The following is a 22,104-nucleotide window of genomic DNA, read 5'->3' as shown; positions in this document are numbered from 1 at the left end:
TTTGTATACCGTATTTTCAGCATCTTAAATCATGGAATGAATGAATAGAGTAAGACAAGGAAAGCTCACAGGGCAGTTGAGCAAATGCAAACTAGTGGCTATTGTGCTCCTCAAACAGCCTCTAACACCCTACAAAATGCTTTTAGCATATTTAAGAGGAGACCTTCCTGCACTATTAAAAAAAATAATAATAATAAAATCATAATTAAAACCCCCACAAAACTGTAAGAAAATAAGGTTGAAAGAGAGGTTGAGGTGACTTGGCTTTCCATCCCTGTCAAGAGGTGGAAGTGAGGTTATGTATGGATTCCTGTTTGCTATTTAAAAGATGTATGTTTGCTGCTGAATTCTCAAAATTAAATGCATGCATGAAATATAGCTACTTTCATGTTTTTCTTTGGGCAATAATAATTACTGTGTTTGTGCAAGTAAATTAGTTAATTTTGTGCAAGAATGACTACAGGCAATATGTATGTTCAAGCTACCTGAGGTAAATAATGGGAAGCATATAGGAGAAAGGAACTAATATGAAATGCATGATATGTCATTTTTCTCATTTTGAAAACAGTCCCTTATGGGGAGAAAATGTTTTTTCAGTCTTAAAGTTTGTTTTAATTTAAATAAAATGCTCCTCCCCATTCCCATATAACATGCTCCGGACATTTTTGTAATGCTGTGTTCACACCACCAGTGCCAATGACAGAAACCAATCTGGCATCTTTCTAATTGCAGTACAACTGTGAGGTGCCACTAAAGAGTTTTTTTGCTCTGCATTGTGGAAGACAAAGAGAAACGGAACCCTTCATAAGTGCAGCAGTCTGAAGCATTTTTGGGCCAGCAGAAAACAAGGCCCAATATTTGATTGGTATCTGCTTTAGAAGACTGGTGTCTCCCCCCCTCCGTGCTGCATACAACACTGTTATCCATTCACCTGCTGGTAGGGTGCAGTCTTGTGTGCCTGAGGAGTCTCCTGCTTTCAGCAGTAGAAGAAATCCTTGTGAAGGATGTGATGGGCAGCGCTGTGTTAGCCTCCAGCCCTGAGAAGCTGCGGATGCCCCATCCCTGGAGATGTTCAAGGCCAGGCTGGGTGGGGTGCTGAGTAACCTGACTTAGTGCCTGATTTAGTGGTTGATAACTCTACCTGAGGCAGAGCGGTTGCAACTAGATGATCTTTGAGGTCTCTTCCAATCCAAACCATTCTATGATTCAGTGATCCCAATGTTCCCACAGCACTCAGCACCTTCAGTACCTCCCCGGGTGAGGAAGACCACACAGCTGCTGAAGCCCCTGTGGACACTTGAGCAAGAGAAGGTCAGCCAAAATGGCTTCTGTCTTTCGGAGCGAGGAAATGAGCCTGATGCAGCTCTTCCTGCAAGTGGAGGCTGCCTACTGCTGCGTGGCTGAGCTGGGAGACCTGGGCCTGGTCCAGTTCAGAGATGTGAGTGGTACCTGGTAGGCAGGCTGGGTGGCTAGAGGTGTTCTCCAGGATGTGCACTTGGGGAAATGCGTGGTGAATCTCACCCCTGCAGAGTAGTCAAAGAGCCCATGGGGAGACCAGGAACACACACAGATGATCAGAAAGCCAAGCGCCATGCTGGTGATGGGTTGACATTTGGGCTAGATGATCTTGGAGGTCTTTTCCAACCCTAAGGATTCTCTGATTCTATGAGATAGCACCCATCTCCGAGTCCCCACCCAGTGAACAGCAAACCCCCTGCACACCCTTTAGGACAGCACCTTCCACCAGCAGAGAATGGGGGGCTCTCTATGAGAGCCCACTAGACTGGTAAAGCCACGATGCCCTAATACACAGAAATAGCATGGTATTGCCCTGCCATTAGGAGCCCGTAAGACATCCTCTTGCACCAAAGGCATTTGTTCTCTGCTGATGTTTAAAATGAGTGTGGTGGTGCTCAGCCTTCACCCTCAGGCCTCTTTTCCCTCCTGTCTTCAGCTGAATGCAAACGTGAACAGCTTCCAGAGAAAGTTTGTGAATGAAGTGAGAAGGTGTGAATCCTTGGAGAGGATCCTGCGTAAGTAAATGCTTGTCAAAGGCAGCCAGCCCTCCAGCAACTGGCAGTGTGGGATTTATGTCTGTGTTAAGTGCTCACACACCATGAAGCAGGACTAGAGGCAAAATGGTGGTATTTTCATCCAAGACCCTGAAAGTGTTTTTCCTGCATCAGCTAATTAACACTTCACCGCCACGTGGGCTATAAATTTTTGCCCCCGTTTTGAAAACAGTTAACAAAACTGAAAGGAGGATAATTAGCATGTGTAAAATCACAGTGATAATCTGAGGCTGGGCAGAAGGCTCAGTCCAGGCAACATATCTCCTACCACTGTGCTGTGCTTCAACCTGAAGAAAAATCTTTAATACACAAGCAGCATTGTGATGCTTTGGTCCTGATAGTGCATTAAGCAGCAGCTGGCGAGCAGGATGATGAAGCAGCATTGACCCCATATCAAGACTTATGTGTTCTCTCCTTGCAGGTTTTCTGGAAAATGAAATGGAAGATGTTGCGGAGATAGTCAAACTAGAGAAGTACCCAGAGGCTCCCCTGCCTCGGGAAATGATTGATATGGAGGTACACCTACTCACTTACCTGCCTGTGCTTTGAGAGGGTGAATTCTGGCTTTAATGCCTGAACAGGACAAAGCATACAACAGGGAATGTGGCAATGGGAAAATGAGGTATTGATCGTAATCACAGAATCACAGAATTGTAGGGGTTGGAAGGGACCTCCAGAGATCATCGAGTCCAACCCCCCTGCCAAAGCAGGTTCCCTACAGCAGGTCGCACAGGTAGGCATCCAGGCAGGTCTTGAACATCTCCAGAGAAGGAGACTCCACCACCTCCCTGGGCAGCCTGTTCCAGCCCTCCGTCACCCTCACCATAAAGAAGTTCTTGCTCACAGTCATGCGGAACTTCCTATGCTGCAGCTTGTGTCCGTTTCCCCTTGTCCTGTCTCCACGTACCACTGAAAAGAGACTGGCCTCACTACTATGGCCCCCACACCTCAGATATTTATAAACCTGGATTAGATTCCCCTCTCCTCTCCCTCCTGAATACCTTTCTGCAAACTCGGTGCTTACTAAAAAGGCTCAATGAATAGTTCTATATTCCCTTGTTGGAAAAAAAAAGAAAAAAAAAGAAAAAAAAACCAACCAGAAACAACAAACTATTGTTCAAGATTTAATATCAGCCTGGTAAAGGTACACTGTGCGGCTTCTGAGTTTTTTCTGGATGCTCTTGGCTCCTAAACAGACAGTGCTGGAGAAACTTGAGGCTGAGCTGCTGGAAGCCAACCAGAATCAGCAGACTCTGAAGCAGAACTTCCTTGAGCTGATGGAACTCAAGCATCTGCTGAAGAAAACTCAGGACTTCTTTGAGGTGAGAGATCTCTTTGCTCTTCCCATAGAGATGTGGATGATTCCTAAAAATGTGGATGCTTTGATATGTTCTGGATGCTGTTTTTGGCTTTTAAGCAAATCAGAGTGACCTTTACCACAAGTCAGTGAGATATGTAGGTTGCTCTGAAAGTAATGCCTCCTGTTTATTTCTGTGGAAATAAACAGATACAAAGAGCACAATAAAATTATTTGATAGAGCAAATTCTCAGCTACAAAGCACTGTTTTTCAACACAGGCACTGGCTGCACATTTTCACTGACTGTGACAAAGAGCATGTGTGCTGCACTTGTAAAAATCTGTACCAGCAGAGGTGACCTCCTGTCACTGCCACCACTGCTGAAGTGCACCACCCGCTGCCTCACTGTGTCCACATCCACTGTTTGGTCTCCATAAATGGTCAGCAAGTGTCTGTGGATGCCATTTTTTTCACTTGGAGAAATTCGATGACATAATTTTACTTCATAGGTGTTTCTATGCCAGATGTCATTTTGTCAGAATGCTCCTCTGCTGCCATCTGTCACACAGCAACAAAATGTAATGGAATATTGGTGGGAAGGTTCAGCATCTACTACCATCCCATCAACACCCACCTCTAATATTGTGGGCCAAAATAATAAAATAGGAGCATTACTTTTGGAGCAACCTACACACATTTGCAAAAATATCTCAGTCGCTTTGGAGTCTGCATCTCTCTGTGATTCACTGGGGCTCAAGAATTTGGTTCTCAGATGGGATTTCTGCTTTTCATTTCTGAGATGTATTTTACTTCTTTTTTTCTTTTGCTCTGAATCTTTGCGAAAGGTTTTGTGCGGGGGAAAAAAAAAAACCAACAGCATGCCAGGAGAAAGATATGAGAATAGTTTTCAAATGGCAAACTTAGATTTGTTTATAAAACTGATGTTTTCCAGGCAGAAACCAATCTGCCAGATGATTTCTTCAGTGAAGACACATCTGGCCTGCTGGAGCTGAGGACCACCCCTTCTGCTGCAGCTGCCAAGCTGGGGTGTGTATTGGTGACAGCCCCTCTGGATCAGGCCTCCCACCCACACTGCGCTGCTATCACAGACTGGAAAGAAAGAGAATGCAAACCTGAATGTGCTACAGGTCCCAGAAGTCTCAGGATGGGCTTGTAATTTATTTATCTATCTTTTAACTCTGTTCAGATTCACTGCAGGGGTTATAAGGAGGGAAAGAATGATACCCTTTGAGCGTCTGCTGTGGCGAGCCTGTAGGGGAAACATCTATCTGAGATACACCGAGATGGATACCCCCCTGGAGGACCCTGTGACGGTGGGTACCTGCTTGCTTCTGCTTCTCCCTGCCTCTGCGCATACCTTTGGCCTGAAGAAACCAAAGCAGTGCCCTGGCTGTGCTTGCAGTGCTTGAGGGCAGCCTGCAGAGGAAAGGCAGGAAAGCCTGAGAGTGAGAAAAGGTTTATTTGCTATCACTTACCACTTTTGCCATCACTGAGGTGGTTTCTCTGCACTGCATAGCTAAGGTGAGCCCTAGAGGGGTGGCTGTGTTATGGGAGCCACCTGGACAGTGGGCTATGACCATAGAGAGTCAACTCCTTCTGTGGCTTGAGGGCGAGCCCTGTGCCCCAGATCTCCTGTCCCTGCCCCTCTGCTCCTTGCCTGTCCCCTGCAGCAGCATCTGCTGCTAGAAAACTAGGGCTGAGGGAAAAGAACTAACACTGAAGAGGCAGCCTTAGGGAAACAACACCTTCTCTGCACCTGATCCTTTGCCGCGAGTGCTTTAAATTCTGCTTGAATTGCATTGCAGAGAGAAGAGGTGAAAAAGAATGTGTTCATTATCTTCTATCAGGGAGAGCAGCTCAAACAAAAAATCAAGAAGATTTGTGATGGGTAAGCAGCCGGCGAGCAGCTGGGCAGGACTCTCACGGAGGTGTTTGCTGGTTGGCGTGGGCTGGCAGGGCTGGGAGCTGTCAGCAGAGCCAGGGAGCTCCATCCTGCTTCTCTCTTCTGCTGCTCCTAATCTGAAGAGATATATGTCAGCTTGACGCTCGGAAATTGAAATTCTAAGTTTTCCAAGGTGACTTAGAGACAGATAGTAGGAGCTTTGATTGTGAGGTTCTTAACTTGGGACGTCTTAAAGGGGACTGCTTTTTAAGAAATACTCAACATCCTTACTCTGAAAACCAGGAGCCATAGCAGTTCCCACAGCCAAGGCACTCAGAACTAATCCCCAGGCTGTTCTCAAACTTTCCTGCTTTTCAGCATGAAAAGATGATGCTGTAGTTTATTCTCCCTCCCCTTTCCAAGACCTCTGGGCAATATCCAGGTAATCAGAGACAGAGCCCAGAAGAGAAATGAAAGTTTCATACAGCTTGACCTGTTTCCACCCGGTTGAGCGTCTTGAAAAGATAATTCGGGTTGAATATTTTGTTACTCTTTCATAACACTGGTGAGTGATGGGCTTTGTTGCAGCATAAATCAGATTTGATGAGGGGATCTGTCAGCTGTCACTGAATCCATACAAGGCATAGCCCCAAGTCCTAGCAGGGCAGCCAAGTGCCTACAGCCTGTAGAAGCTCAAGGGGAAGGAGCCAACAAATGCTCTTGCCCAGCTTGTTCCCTCAGGAAAGCCTTTCCTTGCCTCCTGGGTTCAGTCAAAACATCAGGAGCACTGACTTCACTCCAAATCAGTCTCATGCCCTCCTCAGATGAGCGTCTCTCTGTGAAAAGCAGCCATAGAGGCCTGGAGAGCGCAGGGAGACTCAGGTGCTCCTATCTGATCCTGAGCCTCAGAAAAGGAGGGAGTTTTGCCTTCCCCACCGTGCAGAATCAGTCTGCTGCCTGTTGTCTTTAAGAATAGGCCATACGATGCCTGTCGGCATTTTTGTTGTTGGTTGTACCCAGAATCTTCCAAATGGGAAGCACAGTGCTCCACAGCAGGGTGCTGGCAGCATGGGCGGATCCTTGCACAACTTGGCCACAACATGCCAACTTGCTGTCATGAGCTGGTGGTGCGGATGTGGTGGTAGCTTCACAGAAAGGAACTTAGACCAGTTTCTCTCAGCTTTTGTAACTGAAAGGAAACATGCACCCCTAAGACAAGGGAGGTTCTATCAAGGAAATGGGGAAAGTTCAGGTTAGATGTCACAGAAAGGTTCTGCATCAGAGGGTGGTGGGCATGAAACAGGTTGCCCAGGGCAGTGGGCACAGCCCTGAGCTGCGGGAGTTCAAGGAGCACTGGGACAATGCTCTCAGACACAGGGTCTGATTTTTAGGTGGTGCCATGTGGAGTCAGTGGTTGGACATGATGATCCTTATGGGACCCTTCCAAGTTGGGATATTCTGTGATTCTATGATTCTATGAAAACAAATTCACAGGATGCATTTTGCAGTGCTAGCATGCAGGTTTTCATTTATTGCCAGCTAATCAGGCTACACTTGAAATCCTCCTTTATGCCTTTTCTTCCTATTTTTCAAATTTTTTTTGCTTGCCAATATGCCTGTATATATGTCTTGCTGAGTTTATGCTTTTTAACTGTATCTATCACATGCCTCTCCATTTCTGCTCCATGACCATCAGCCTGGTACACAGGTTGAGACATTTTGGTCTGGCTCATCTTTAAGGCAGGGTTAATAATACCTAAAACAGAAGGCTGTGTCATCCCAACCTCTGCAGGACGTTTCTGCTAAGCACTAAGTCATCATTCATGACAGGTAAACACCCTGCAAAAATCATAGGACTGATAGACGCCAGCCTCCTGCAAGGCAGGCTAAGATTTGTTTGCAGAGCAGTGTGCCTCAGGTTACGCCTGTAGTGTCTGCTTGACTCTAATTGGTAACATTAGTCTGCCAATTTCACGAGCATTAAGTCCGTGCACAGATTTATTAGTGGAAGGTCTAGAGGAGCAGGGAGGAGGAAAATGTAAGAAATTTTCTTTTCCTCCTTTTCTTGCAGCTGCCTCAGTGCTCGTGTGAATACTAAACTGGATTTATCAGTGTAAGGATTCCCTGCTGAATTCTCCAGGAGCTTTCAGAGATGTCTGTGCCATTAGGGCAAACCTGATACTCGGTATGCAAAATGGCTGTTAAAAGATCAAAGCAACGCTGCTACAGTAACATTATTGGGAATGGGGGAACTCCACAGCACAGAGGAATAAGCTTTCAAGTTTGATTAAAAATCCTTATTAAAGATGAACTAAGAGCTGTGAAGAATGAAAAGATGGGAATAATTAGTAGGGTGAGTAACCTTTGGAAGGGAGTGCCAGGTGTTGGGTGAGCAGAGCTTCAGTCCTGGAAGTTGAGCAAAAGAGTGTGTGCTGTCATTGCACACAGCTCGGGGTGATCTCTAGGAAACTGCTTTGCTTTTTGTTCAATTTGCTACTGTCCTCACTTGTGTGTGTGCTGGAACTGACCTCGGAGAGCAGGTGGTGATGTATTCTGTTATCAGATGAAGCCAGAAGTGATGCGTCTCTGTACAGAGAGCATGTTTTTCTCTCCTTAACAGACATAACCCCAATGATCCTGTTCTATCTCTTTCCATTTGCCATACTTGCACAAAGGCTGCCTTTTGTGACCCTCCCTCAGCACAGCCCCACTGCAGGACTGCAGTGCTCTTACATTAATGTACTAGGGGTGTTCATGTTGCATACCATAGGTGAAGTAGTACACAACACCTGCATGCAGACAAGACCTCACTCACACAAAGGGAGCCCACATCTGTCCTAATTATACCACGCTAAACTAACCAGCTGCATCTCCTCAATATAGTCTTGGAGATAAGCTTATGGAAGCACCTATCTTCACAAGCTGTCTGGCGATACAGACAGACCGGGCATGGCCATCCTCCTTTTGTTTTCTCCTGACTGCATGCATTAGGGCGTTTGCTTGCTGTGAAATAGCAGTTTGGCGCTGCCTTCCCCCAGTGACTGCGGGAGGGTAATGCAAGGCACTGACACGGGATTGTTCCAGCCTCAGTGCAAGAGGGACATCTGTTGGCTGCTCTGTTTACAGAGCTGCTTCTGCCTGGGTTATATTTTTGTGCCTCCTTGTAGGCCAAGAAATTTCCACGGACTTAAGCAGGGTATCCTTTCAGTATCCAGAGGGCTGTAAGAACAGATTCTTTAGCAGGTCTGTTGTGATAGGACAAGGGGAAATGGTTTCAAACTAAAAGAGGGGAGATATTTAGACTGGATTTAAGGTATGAGTTTTTTACTGGAACTGCCCAGAGAGGTGGTGGATGGTCCCTGGAATCACCCAAGGCCAGGCTGGAGGGGCTCTGAGCACCTGATCTAACTGCAGCTGTCCCTGTTCATTGCAGGGGAGTCAGACTAGATAACCTGTAATGGTCCCTTCCAACTCAGACAATTCTATAATTCTATCCTTATTGTGGTTATTAGGGAGATGTTAGTGCTGAGCACTGCTGTATAATACCACGTACCTTGTAGCAGCTGAGAGAGATAATGAGACAAATGTTTTTTCTGTTGTCTCTCTTCCCTTGGCTAGATTTCGTGCCACAGTGTACCCCTGCCCAGAGTCTGCCACTGAGCGCCGAGAAATGCTTGATGGAGTGAACACAAGGATTGAGGATTTAAACACAGTGAGTGTTTACAACGCGATAGACCATACTACCCGCTGCTTCCCATCTTGAGCACTGCCTGTGCTGTGTTACAGGTGATAACCCAAACTGAGTCCCACCGCCAGCGACTGCTGCACGAGGCAGCAGCCAACATGTGGTCCTGGGAGATCAAGGTAAAGAAAATCAAGGCCATCTATCACATCCTGAATTGCTGTAACATTGACGTCACCCAGCAGTGTGTCATTGCAGAGATCTGGTTCCCAGTAGCTGATGCTGGCAGGATAAAAAGAGCTCTCCATCAGGGAATGGTAAGAGAACAAGTGCTCTCACCCAAACCACGTTGCTCATATGTTGAGCATATGTTCAGGCTTCTGTCTGCTACTGTGATGCTGGACTCCATTTTCTGTGTTGTTGTTTTGTTAGTTTTTTTTAATTGTCTTTTAATTAATTTTTTCTGTCCTTTAATTGAAGTTGAGGTTATTGCTTGATTGCTTGGCCTCAGGGAATTTAAGATCAGCGCTAAATCTTGGTAGTTTTCTGATCAACCCACAGGAGCCAGCAGTGCTGACAGCTTCCCCTGAACAAATCAGTAGCATAGAAAATGGGAAAATCTGGATATGAGAAAAAGGGTTAAGATATAACACTCTTGAGTCCAGCATTCATGTTGCTGCTTGTGTGTGTCTGAACAAAGGCTTTGGTGCTGCAGGACCAATTTTTCCCTGGTAGCCACCCTGACTGTGCTTACCCTTGTCACTGAGTTTGCAGGAGAGAAGTGGCTCTACCATCGCCCCTATCCTGACAACCATACACACTAGGATGGCACCACCTACCTTCAACAGGACTAACAAGTTCACAGCTGGATTTCAGAACATCGTGGATGCGTACGGTGTGGGCAACTACAGGGAGATGAACCCAGGTGAGAAACACTTGGCAATCTGTGCCAGCCTTGCCAAAGCCAAAATGAAATCTTTGAATTCTGTCACCAGGCTAAAACGCAATGAGAAATGTGGACAGTATTTTTCACTGGCAAAAAGTGGTATTGCCTAGTGTGCAAGCATGGATTTTCTTAGGTATAGAATTTGGCCCCTTAGTCTCCAGTGATTTCTTGCAGTAGGAATAATGAATAGTGCAAATATAAGATGGAGAGCAAATGGTGAGTTAGCAGCCCTAAGGAAAAGAGTAAGCTCGCAAGAAAATGAATTGAGCTTATTGTGTTGAGGCAAAGAAGCCAAAAGCACCTGAGAAAAGTGTGCAACAGCTGTAGAGAATTCCAAGGAAACCACAGAGAATGAGGATAGGAGAGTCTGTCGAAGCAAATTGGATAAACTCAGTCTGTTTAAGCCCAGAAGACTGAGAAACATGAAACTAACCTTCAAATGCATTTTTCTGCTACAAAGGATGCAACTGTCTGCACATTATGCCTTTTTTTTTAATGGTGGGCCAGAACGAAGGCTAAAACTGCATTGAAGGTGGAATTGAAAACTCTTTCTAGTGGCAAAACTAGTTCTGCAGTAAATGTGGTTGTCTGGTGAGTAGAGGAGAGATCAAGGATTTCTTAAGGACAGCAGCTGTGCGGAATGGCTAAGTGGGGTGAGCTGCTTCTCTGCTGAGTTCCTCTTGTTTAGGAGGAGCTGAGCTTCTGATGTTTTCCTTTCTGCAGCTCCTTACACTATCATCACTTTCCCCTTCCTGTTTGCGGTGATGTTTGGGGACTGTGGTCATGGTGCTGTCATGCTGGGCTTTGCGCTCTGGATGGTCATTAACGAGGAGAGCCTTCTGGCCCAGAAGAGCACTAATGAGGCAAGTACCAACAAGCTGATGGACCCTATCAGCCTGGGAGAAGGCTCATTGTTTCATTTAATAAAAGGAGTGTCCAACAGGTGTATGTTTACCACTGCTGCCTTCTTCCCCTGCAGATCTGGAACACTTTTTTCAGTGGGCGCTACCTGATCCTGCTCATGGGCATATTTTCCATGTATACTGGCTTCATCTACAATGACTGCTTTTCCAAATCATTCAACATCTTTGGCTCTTCCTGGCACATTATCCCCATGTTTAAAAATAACACGTGGAAGTAAGTGGCTAAATGTGGGAAATAAGTGAAAAGACACCAAATGGAGCACACAAGCTTGAAAAGAAAGACAGTGACAGTGAATCAGAGGTTTTGTCTGATACGTACAGATAAGCTCACCATTGAAATGAAAAGGCGGAGCCCCTGGGAACAAGCCTTCTTGTTCAAACACTGATGTCCAGGGCTTATGCATAGAGAATTATCAGGATGGTGGAAGACTGTCATTGTGTAGGACCCAATTCTGCACACATGTGCACACAAACTGAGGGTAACAGTTCAGAGAAATATTGGAGCTGGTAGGAGATGTAGTGTGGTAGTTCTCAGCACATCATGTGTAAATACACTGTTGGTTTATGTGGTGAAATTAAGCTGCAAAAAGTTATGTCACTTTTCTCTTGCAGTAAGGAAGTGCTTCTCGACAACACTGTGCTGCAGTTGGATCCAGCAGTCCCAGGGGTCTACTCTGGAAATCCATACCCATTTGGAATAGATCCAGTAATTAAATTAAATTGCTCTAATTTGTATTTCGTTCTTGTCTCTATACATTAGGTACATCTGTAGCTCCTTGCTCTGTCTCCTGAAGCCATGTTCTTCTCTTTTTTTCTCTTTGTCTATTTATGCAGCACTAGTGATGCTTTTCTTTAGCATTCAAGGATGTGGAACCATAGAATGGCTTTGGTTGGAAGGGGCATTAAAGCACATCCAGTTCCAACCCCCCCAGGGCTGCCACCCACCAGATTAGTTTGCCCAGGGTCCCATCCAAACTGGCCTTGAAAGCCAGGTTGTTTCTCCTATTTTCGTATTCTTCCTGTTCTCTCTTTACCACATACTAAAATGCAGTTGGTAACCTCAGGCTTTCCTGTTTCTACCTTAACATTATCCAATTAACCTCTGCTCTGCTGGATGTGCTCTCATTTCTGTTGGTCACACAAAGAAATGTGGGCTTCCCATGTTTTATGGAGGAATTGACCTTGTAACTTTTTCACAAACTCAGCTCTGAAGCTCAGCCCAGGATGCAGGCAGTGCAGTTCAGGAAGTCATGTCAGAGACAGCTGAATTTTCTGTACATCTCCCAGACACATACCTAATTTAGGTTAATCATGGCTAGTCCCTTTTTAACCTTGGTTGCTGCTTGTTTGAGAGGCTGGGACCATGAATGTGGGGGAGGAACAACAGAGAGGCAGGCAATAATCTGGTCTCCATGGCCAGTGAGTTGGAAAGAGCTTCATTTTTGTTTTCAAAAAAAAAGTAGAACGTGCTTTGTTCTTATTATTTCTCTGGTGAATGTTGAACAAATTTCTCTAGCAACAGGAGAAATCTTCTCATGTCTTTCCTCCCCCACTGGTGGTGATATTTGAGCCGAGAAGCAAGGAATAACACTGAAAATGGCTAGGTTCTGTTACCAGCCTTAGCATCAATTTCTGGACGAATGAAATGAAATCAATACATCATTTTAACTCCCCGATATTTCCTCTGTTAAATTATACATTATACCTTTTAGATTAGGAGTTTGGCAGAGTGAGATGCATTATAAAGAACAACTAGATTTCTGTTGCTTAGTCTTCTTACTAGTACAGGTAGGAGTAAATTGATGTAATTAAAGGAATGACTTCCACAAATGTATTATTGAACAATAACCTGAAAATCTTATTCTGTCTCTTTGCACCTTTTCCCAAAGATCTGGAACATTGCATCAAACAAGTTGACTTTTCTGAACTCCTACAAAATGAAGATGTCAGTTGTGATTGGGATTGTGCATATGATTTTTGGGGTGATACTCAGTCTCTTTAACCACATGTAAGTCTGTTTCACCAAGCCCCTTGCTGCTACACATAGAAGTCCTCATCTCTAAACTAGTGTCCCTCGTTCAGAGAAAGCCTCGTGTCTTGATCCTCTCTGTTGATTTGAATTTCACTCTTTCCCCCATAGTCTTTGTAGTGACATTCAAACCACTGCTATTATAGAGTGTGAAGTCCAAAGGCCAGATGGATGGGATGACCACTACACTGTAATTATTCTCTTGAGCAAATTGTCTTTTTCACTTTCTCTCTCCATCTTCTTGATTTTGCAGAAATATTAAAATGCGCTACATTAAAAATATGCAACACCTTTCACTTGTTGGTAATTTCTGTCTTGAAAGACAAATTCTTTAGGTTTAATCCAAAGTATTCTGATACCTTGCACGTTGTGTGTACACCTCTTCCTCCTGACTCAGTGGGCCCTTGGTTAGGATGTGTATGTGCATGTCTATTCCTCTCCCTCTGTATTCTACAAGAAAATTGAGAATTGGAGGTAGAGTGGAGGAAGTGAACCCACTACGTTGAGAGATTCTTCATAGGTTGAAGGTTTGTAGTCACCAAAAGGATGGGAGATGTTTGAAGATGAGAGAGAGAACTGCACAGAATTGATTCTACTCTTTGTTTTCTGACCTTCCTCAACTTATAATGCTTTGTAAATTTGTTGGGTTCTTTTTTGAAAATAGGTTTTTATTTGAACGTGTTAATCTTTTGAGATGCTCAGGCACTAATGGGAAAGCACAAGAACCTGAAGATAATCTGTACAAAAAGCTTTTGCATTTAAATACTCACTTTCATTCATATGGACTGCCATTAAAGAGTTCTTCTTGGCTAGTAATAGTAGTATGTTTTTAATGTGATTTTCCAAAGACTAAATAGTATACACACCAAGCAAATTTGTCATGCTTGGGTGCAACCTCATATTAATAGTCACTGTATTAATTGTAACTATCTTTTCTTATTCTTTCCAGCTACTTCAAGAAATACATCAACATCATCCTGCAGTTCATTCCAGAGATGATCTTTATTATATGTCTTTTTGGCTACCTTGTCTTCATGATTATTTTCAAATGGTGTCATTTTGATGTCCACTCATCACAGAGCGCACCAAGCATTCTCATCCACTTCATCAATATGTTTCTGTTTAATTACAGTGATGCTTCTAATGCTCCACTGTATCTGCACCAGGTATGAATCAAGAAGATTGAATCCACTGCAGCTTCTTGTGAATTTGCAGTGGATGTATGGAGGGTGGGCATAAAAATGGGGAAAATACTCAGAACCTCAACTACAAGGGCCAGTTGCATAGGAGAAGTTTGTTCTTCTGGTATTCTTCTTGGCCCTGTAGACAGGTAGGAGAGCGGAGCTATCAGAGATGCAGAAACCTTACTGTTAGTGTCATCTTGCTAGGATGAGGATACAATTTAAAATACTTTGGGAGAAAAACAAAAAAAAAGGGTGAATAGACAGTCAGTGCTCACTATTGCAGAAATACTGTCATTGAGTTTTGATACATCCTGGAGATAAAACAAGTGTCTCCTTTTCTTGATGATGTATTCCTTTTTTTCTTTTCTTTTCTGGAAAATCTGAAAACTGTGTTTTCAGCTAAAAAATAGAAGTAACCTGAGGATTTGTGGATTTTTTTTTTTCAAATGTATCTTCTCTGGGGAGCTCACTTAAAAAGCAACAAACAAAACACCCACCACCACTACCAAACACACACACACACACACACACACGTGTGCAAACTACCCACACATAGAAGTCAAAAAAAAACCTCCACTGAGAGAAAACTTCTTTTAAAGTTATATCTTTTTGCTCCAAACAGGGAGTTTTCTTGTTGCTTGCATTTGTATCAGCAGCATCAATGAAAAATCTGCAAGCAAATGCTGCCTCCAGTCACACATACATTTACATCTATTCGGTTACGCATTTTGGCACTTCACCTTTAACTCAGTTATGGAGCTACTGGCAAATCAGATCTTGTAGAAAAAACTGGTCTGTCCCTAATAACTGCCTTAAGGCTGCAGAGGAGTTTTCCCAGCTTTCAAAAAAAAATAATTAAGCAGCATTTTACTCTGGAACAATCTAAAGTTTTCTGTGAAAACTGTATTTTTTCCATATACCTACCCTTCACCCCCCATTATCTTCGTAATTTCCTTGCATAGTCAGAATGCAAAGATTGTACGAAACCAGCCATGAAGTGACCAGGGAGGTGAGCCATTTTTAAAAAAAATGTTAAAGTTGTAGGTTTGTGTTGTGTCATGTTGATTTGGTTTTAGAGTACGAACATTTACATTGGGACAGAAATAGGGGTGGCACGCTGCGACACGGACACCTTCTACTGATGTACTGGTGGGGGCAATGTGTTATCAAAGATAAATTACGGGAATTTCATTCCCTTCTGGAGTTGAAAATGGAAAGCAAATCCTGGATTCTCTGCTTTCCAGGGGAAGATTTGAATGGATTGGCCCTTACAGCAGCATTTCTGCTTTGATCAGAGCAAGGCAGACTCATTACCTCACCCAGTGGTTAGGACATTCACTTGGGCCATTGGAGAGCCAGGTTCAAGTACGTAACATTGGGTTTTGGCAAATTGCACTTCTCAACATAAAAGCTTTTCATCTCCAAGTCTCCAACCATCTCCAGCTGGCAGCACTTTTTGGAGTTTTAAGAAGTGAAAATACGTTTATTTTCATATAATCATATGCAGAGGAGAGTCAACCAATTTGAGGATTGTATTCATTGAGTAAAACAAAAACATTTTATAGTATCAAGTTTTTTACCATCAATTTGGCTAAAGGAAGTAAAAATGACATTTTATTTTTCTATTTTTGGCTCTTTTAGAGAGAAGTGCAGAGCTTTCTGGTCATATTTGCTCTGATTGCTATTCCCTGGATGCTGCTAATTAAACCTTTCATCCTCCGAGCCAACTACCAGAAAGCACGACGCATGGTGAGAGATGTGGGCCATGCAAGGGGGTTCAGGGTGGCAAAGGCAAAGCTGAGGCAGAAAACCTCCAGAATTGTTTGCAGTGAACTAATTTTGCTTTATTCTAATCTCAAACTTTCTCCAGAAATTTCAAACAGTGTTTTAGAGAATGGACATTTGACTGAGCCATCTAAATAGGATGCAGGAGATTTTGTTCAGAAGGCTATGCTCTATTGGGAGAACAGCGACGCCGAGATCTTCCAAAAGTAATATCCAAAACTAGAGGAGTTTTAGAAGGACCAGTAAAGCCAATAAGAGGGCAAAGGCCTGCATGCCTAGCTCACAAACCAGATTGGCTGCTCTTTAGGAACAGGGCATCTTTGACAAACCTGGTCTCTGAGAGACCAACACTTCTTACAAAAAAGGCTTTATTTAAAAGCTTTTCATAAATGCTTTATCCCTGAGTGACTGCCTTCGCATGAACAAAACCCTCCTTCCCTTGGGCTCTGAGGTTCACCCAGCTCTTTAGTACATAATTGCAGCAGCTGCAGTTTCCTGGTTGCTCATTAATTCTCTCCTTTATTACGCTAACAGGACTTTACTTGTCTGTCAGGATTTACTTCTCTTTATAGTGGGAGGTAGTGCCTGGAGTACCTTTTATAGGGCACAGATGTTTCTATTGGAAGAAAGAGATACCGGTTTTGCTATGTGACCTTTCCAACTCAGTCACTTCTGACCTATAACTGAAAGGCAGGTCCCTGGGAGACTTTTGCAGCCTTGCCTCTGCACTGTAATTCCTTGTTTTGTCATTCTTCTGGGATTTCAATGAAAGCTTGACATAGCTAGCTCCAGATCCTGCTCTTATGCTGGAAACATTTGACAGCTTTTCCCCACCTCCTGTACTGCCCCTCTATTTCTGTTCCCGATTTTCATATGTTAGCTGTCTGATCACATCTTACATTTACCCAGATTTATAAGTTTGCAACAGTCTGTTCTCTTTGCTGACATTCAGATAATCCAAAGATAAAGCAGATGTGACAAAGATTACTGCTGTGGTAAGAAACAATGTGTTATCATGAGACTTTGCCCATGAAACCCACTGGAAGCTATAAAGAACGACAAAGCAGAACCTGACAGAAGCTGTGAAGTCAGTATTTTGTTGTGCTGTATAATAGGACTATTATAGGCATATAATGCAAGGCTATTCTTATGTTATGCTATCATCTCTGAGATGAGGCTCAGATCAGGTTGTTCAGGCCTCTAGATGAGCTCTGTATGATTATGGAGAGGAGATTGGTTGACATGAGGCTTTCATTGATTCAAAATGAACCTAGAGATCCGCACTGCACTTCTGTGAGTATCTTTGCGACCTTCCTTAAGTCATCTGTCCCTGTCAGGCTCCTTTTCCCTTTCACTTGATGATGATGTCTTTGTTTGGATGTTATATAACTGAAATGATCAGCCTTAATAAGCCTCAATTTTCTCATTTACCAAAAGTGGTGGTTCTTTGATTTGTGACAATAAAAATGTGCATTGTGACACAAGAAACTAGCTCTAAATTGATCATTGAAAAATGCTCTAGAAGGGAAATTTTTACTACTGCTTCTAGCCATTCAGTAGGAGTACTCATTTTTTGCAGTCTATGATGATGGACTGCTGTTGAAATTGTCTTCATATTCATGATATAGTTCTTCACACGTTACCTGTCAAGAGATTAGTGATGAAGTTCTGTGCCATAGTCTGCTGTAGCATGGTACAAAAGTCACATTACATTTTGTTTCTGAAAGATTCAGTCTCAAGCTCACCCAGGAAACACTGTGGGAGAAAATGAAGTGGATGCCCTAGAGACCAATCACACCAAGAAAGCTTCCCGAGCAGACCATGGTGGTGGTGCCCATGAGGATGATGAAGAAGAGGTAAGAACATGTGAACAGAAGGAAATATTCAGGCAGTAGTACAAGACACAAAGCCTAACAGAAGGTTTTTGCAGAGTCGCCAGCCCTTCTTTTTAACAAGCTACGAAGACATTCTGTTGCAACAGTTTGTATTTCCAAACAGAGTGAGCTCTGAATTTTAATAGAAAAAATTCCTTTAAATTTTTCCTTATGTTTTGTCTGGTGAGAGAAGGCATTCTTACAAACCTCGAGCTTTCATTTCCCCAGGGAGTTATTTCACTTCCACATTGCACCCAGAGAAGGTCAAGGCTTTCTCAAGAGTCAGCAATTTTTCCTTCTTTTAAATTGCAAAGAAGCACTTAAAAGTTGGCAGCCTGCAGTGTTGGCTAAGGAGAAAAATCTTTCTTTGGCACAGACTGTCAAGGGCTTCTGCAATATGCAGCAACACTGAAAAAAAGTGACAAAAGTGTTTGTAACAGTTTGAAGTACCAACAATATTGGGTGTGCATATGTCTGAATGAGAAGGGAATCTTCACAGTCTTAAGAGATACGCTTATTCAGTGAGATCTCCCACGAGGCATATGCCAAAATGCAGATAGCCTGGAAACACCTACTTTATACAAGAATTTCTGCCTCTGGTGGAAATCATAAAGACTGGGAGCAATTGGGTTCCCACCTTACTCCAGATTCGAAATTATGAAACTGGAATATGACCTGTTTTCTGAACGTTTGTTTTTCACTAAAATTGTATTTCTTCAAAGGAGAATGTATGGAAAGGACATAGAGAATTGACATGTTTCAATGCAGTCTTTTCCTTTGGATAACATCTTTTTGTTGCTCAGGACATAGTAGGGAAATGGAGGAATATGAACAGTCTTTGGTGGAATGTTAATCAGGAAACACTGAAGTAAGAAAAAAAATTTTGGTTTTCTGTTGTTCTAGTTCAACTTTGGAGACACATTTGTCCACCAAGCTATCCATACCATTGAATATTGCCTTGGCTGCATTTCCAACACAGCGTCCTACCTGAGGCTCTGGGCGCTGAGCTTAGCCCATGCACGTGAGTGACAACCTGTTAGCTACCTCACCAGCAATTCCATGCTGATCGTTGCTTCTCGTGGTGTTTGATTATTGCTGAGATTTTCCCCATTAGATCAAAGTCCTCCTTGTAGGTGTTTGCCTCTCAGAGTGTTTTTCTTCAGATAAATCCAAGTGTTTTGTGATGGACTTACCTGTTTTTTTAGTGGTGATTCCCAGGAGCTAATGTCAGGGACCTCCTGACTGCATTTCCTAGCCAGGGCCCATTTCCCATGCTATTCCTTAACTCTACTGCTGGAAGAGTCCTCATGGCATGTGTCTGTGTAGGAGGTGCAACCCAAATGGGTGCTTCTGTCCAAAAAAGTAATTGCAGTATTGGTACTATAGCTGCACATTCTGGGAGGCACTTGCTGTAGCCTTAGGCTATGCAGATGAATATCAAAAACTTGTAAAAGATATTTTGATTTAGTTTAGAAAAAGTTTCAGCTCAAAAACTCTTGGATGTTACCATCTCCACTAGGATTTTTCCCTGCAATATATAGTGGAACCTCATATGTCGTGAAAAATACACTGCATTTCAGTGTCTTTTACCTTAATTTAAGATAAAAACAAATGCCCAAACACTAGAAGTTCCCTCTGGCTGGAACTTCAACTACCCTAATTTTTGTGAAATGTTTTTTTTAATATTGCTATACTACCTCTGGCTATGAGTTGTGCCTGTCCTGAAGAGCTGGGTACAGACATAGAAGGATAAAACAGAAGGGAGGGGGTACACCATGGATTGATGGAGGGAGCAGTAGTTCTTGGCACAGAAATAAACGTAGTAGAATTTGAATGGAAGCTACCATGCATAAGCTTCACATGGAGGACAGGTATCTAAATAAAATAAACTAGCTAAAGAGCCGAGACAAGGGCAGTCATAAGTGTTGTCAGAAATCTGCCTGGAAAATCATTGTGTTCCTTTGCAGCCTTGCAAAGGGATATTGAAGGGACTGTTTTTCCTGAGGGCATCAGTTACAAAGAGATCCCTCACCATGTCACCTAAAATAACAGGTTTTTGAACTTATAGTCTGGATATGGCCTGAGAACCCATCATGCAAGGACTGATGAAATGGAAAACAAGGCTGGAGTGATGGCTGGAGTATTTGGATGGAGAAGAGCTGGGCTAAGTCCTTTCTTTGCCTGTATCAGAAGACAAAAATTTCTTGGTTCCGAATCTATCCTGGGTAACTGGAGTAACTAGGATAGGAATATGATCTCCTGATGGCCAAGCACATCAGATATGCCAGTAATGAGAATGTTGATTTACAATTGTGTAGGGAAAAAAATCTTTAACAAGCATGCAGGCTACCTAAACGTTTAAAACAGCCTGTCTTGGCTTGGGTGAGACCAACCAATTTTCTCCATCCCACCCCACCATAACTTCCCTGTGACACTCCAGAAGAAATGGTCTGGGGAACAAATGGGAATTACTTGTCTCTGTGTCTTGTGGGTCTGCTGGCATCAATCAGTACAGCTTGAAACCTCATCTGCAAATGTATTGACTATGTCAATCTATCACTTTCACTGGGATTTAGCAGCAAGCAGTTCTATAAAGCTCTGCATAGAGCCCAGCTGTCATGTTAAAGATGTGCAAATTAAATTGATTACTTTATTGTATCAGGGTAACAATGGACCTGGTAGTGTGCTTGTGTGGTCTTGGTGACATAAAGCCAAGCCAAAGCAGCACACTTATCTTCCAACACAGTGAAGAGAAGCAATGGAAAATAACCTGGCATGCATTTTCCTTCCCCTCTCATCAAGGGGAGGCCATGCACAACTACTCTCAGCAGGGCTGACATTTTAAGCCAGCTCACCTAGATGGGAAAAATGGAGCACACTGAGTGCTGTGTCTGTCCATGGCTGTTTCTCAGAACTGTTTTCTCGTTATTTCCTTTCGCAGAATTGTCAGAAGTTCTCTGGACGATGGTAATGCACAATGGGTTAAACAACAGCAGCTGGGTAGGCCTCATTGTTGTCTTCATCATCTTTGCTGCTTTTGCAGTGCTGACCGTAGCCATCCTGCTCGTCATGGAGGGTTTGTCAGCCTTTCTGCATGCCTTGCGCCTGCATTGGTAGGTTGTGTGCTCTGCTCTGGAGATTTTTCCCTAAGCTCTCCCTGGGAGGGATGGGGCTGGAGGAACAGTGGTGGCCGCACCAACTGTGCCATGTTGATACATATGTGTTTGTACACCTTTGACCAACAGAGTGGCAGGTCTTGCCTGGAAGGGAGACACAGGCGGCCTGCTACATTTCTAGGCTACACTGTGCAGTGACCCATCCTTGTGAGGCTGTGAGGGTGGTAGGGATATAGAGCAAATGGGAGCCTTCAGCTTTTCCCAGTCAATGAGCAGTGCCTCCTAGGCCACACTGACCTGCATGATAACATGTAAAATAAGGCCGAGGTAACAAATTCTCCCCCACCATCACCAAAACTTGGTGTACTCCATGAGCCTGATCTGTGGCTGCTACAGCAAATTGTGGTGAATTTGCTCCTTATTGTGCAGGGAGGGTAAGAAGTATGCTAGGCAGCACTGCGCTGCTTTCACACCAGAGATCCCAGCTGCAGCATGTGGTTATCCAGCTTTCAGAGCTGCAAGAAGTTTAGCAGGCATACAAGGTCCTGCCAGCTGGTCTCTTGAAGAGCATTTCCAGGCTGCTTAAGGAAAGTCAGAGCTAATGAGTGCTGAGCTGCTCTCCAGGGCCGCCTGTGTCTCCCAGTTGGCTCTGGAATGAGACTGCATTCTTGTCTTGGAGGCCACCAGCTCTCGTGGCTCCTTTTTTCCACAGGCACTATGTTTTGGCTTCTCATCTGGATACAGATGCTGTCCACCCCAAGTGGCCCTGACGCCTCTCTCTGCTTCCTCCTCAGGGTGGAGTTCCAGAACAAGTTCTATGTGGGAGCTGGATACAAATTTTGCCCGTTCTCCTTCAAGCAGATCATAGATGGCACTGCAGAAGACTAAAGCCAGTGCATTGATTCTTCATTTATCAGACCAGGCCCTATTTCCTTGCCATTGGTTGCCCACAGAGTTGGTTATATACAATGATATAGAATGGGACATAGACGTTGGAAGAAGATCAGCTGTACATGGAAATGTCCTAAGTGTCCCAGTAATAACACAGATGCTTCATCTGCTGGGTTGGCTGGACCCTGAGCTGCATATCTCCACTAATTTGCCAAGTACCTGGTCCTCAGTATTTGATCAGATCAGCTGACCAGTGCTTGGTTAAAAAGAAGCAATGCGCTTCTTTTGAATTAAATTGGTTATTAATAATCAACTTGCATGTCTTTTGCTCCACTTGTCTTTGTGGCTTATTTCTCTACAAGGAAAACATGTTTCAGCTGTTGTTTGAAGCTGTGGTTGAC

The 22,104-nt window shown here is 43.7% G+C and overlaps 1 protein-coding gene across 1 annotated transcript; it reads left to right on the top strand.

Moving 5' to 3' along the window:
* Positions 1–1,321: 1,321 nt before the first annotated feature.
* ATP6V0A4 (ATPase H+ transporting V0 subunit a4) lies at positions 1,322–21,700 on the top strand (the record flags this gene model as incomplete). The annotated part of the gene is made up of 20 exons (XM_079549142.1): positions 1,322–1,438; positions 1,955–2,033; positions 2,494–2,588; positions 3,269–3,394; positions 4,323–4,417; positions 4,578–4,704; positions 5,197–5,279; positions 8,892–8,985; positions 9,060–9,272; positions 9,730–9,880; positions 10,625–10,764; positions 10,881–11,038; positions 11,437–11,530; positions 12,714–12,832; positions 13,803–14,019; positions 15,679–15,786; positions 17,550–17,678; positions 18,600–18,717; positions 20,638–20,809; positions 21,607–21,700. 20 exons carry the CDS (start codon positions 1,322–1,324, stop codon positions 21,698–21,700), a joined length of 2,529 nt encoding a protein of 842 aa, XP_079405268.1.
* Positions 21,701–22,104: the final 404 nt, after the last annotated feature.

This window comes from Tetrao urogallus (assembly GCF_951394365.1).
Source record: "Tetrao urogallus genome assembly, chromosome: 1".
In the NCBI taxonomy this organism is placed as follows: Eukaryota; Metazoa; Chordata; class Aves; order Galliformes; family Phasianidae; genus Tetrao; species Tetrao urogallus.
Note: the sequence above shows the minus strand (reverse complement) of the source record. Positions and strands in the feature narration are given on the sequence as shown.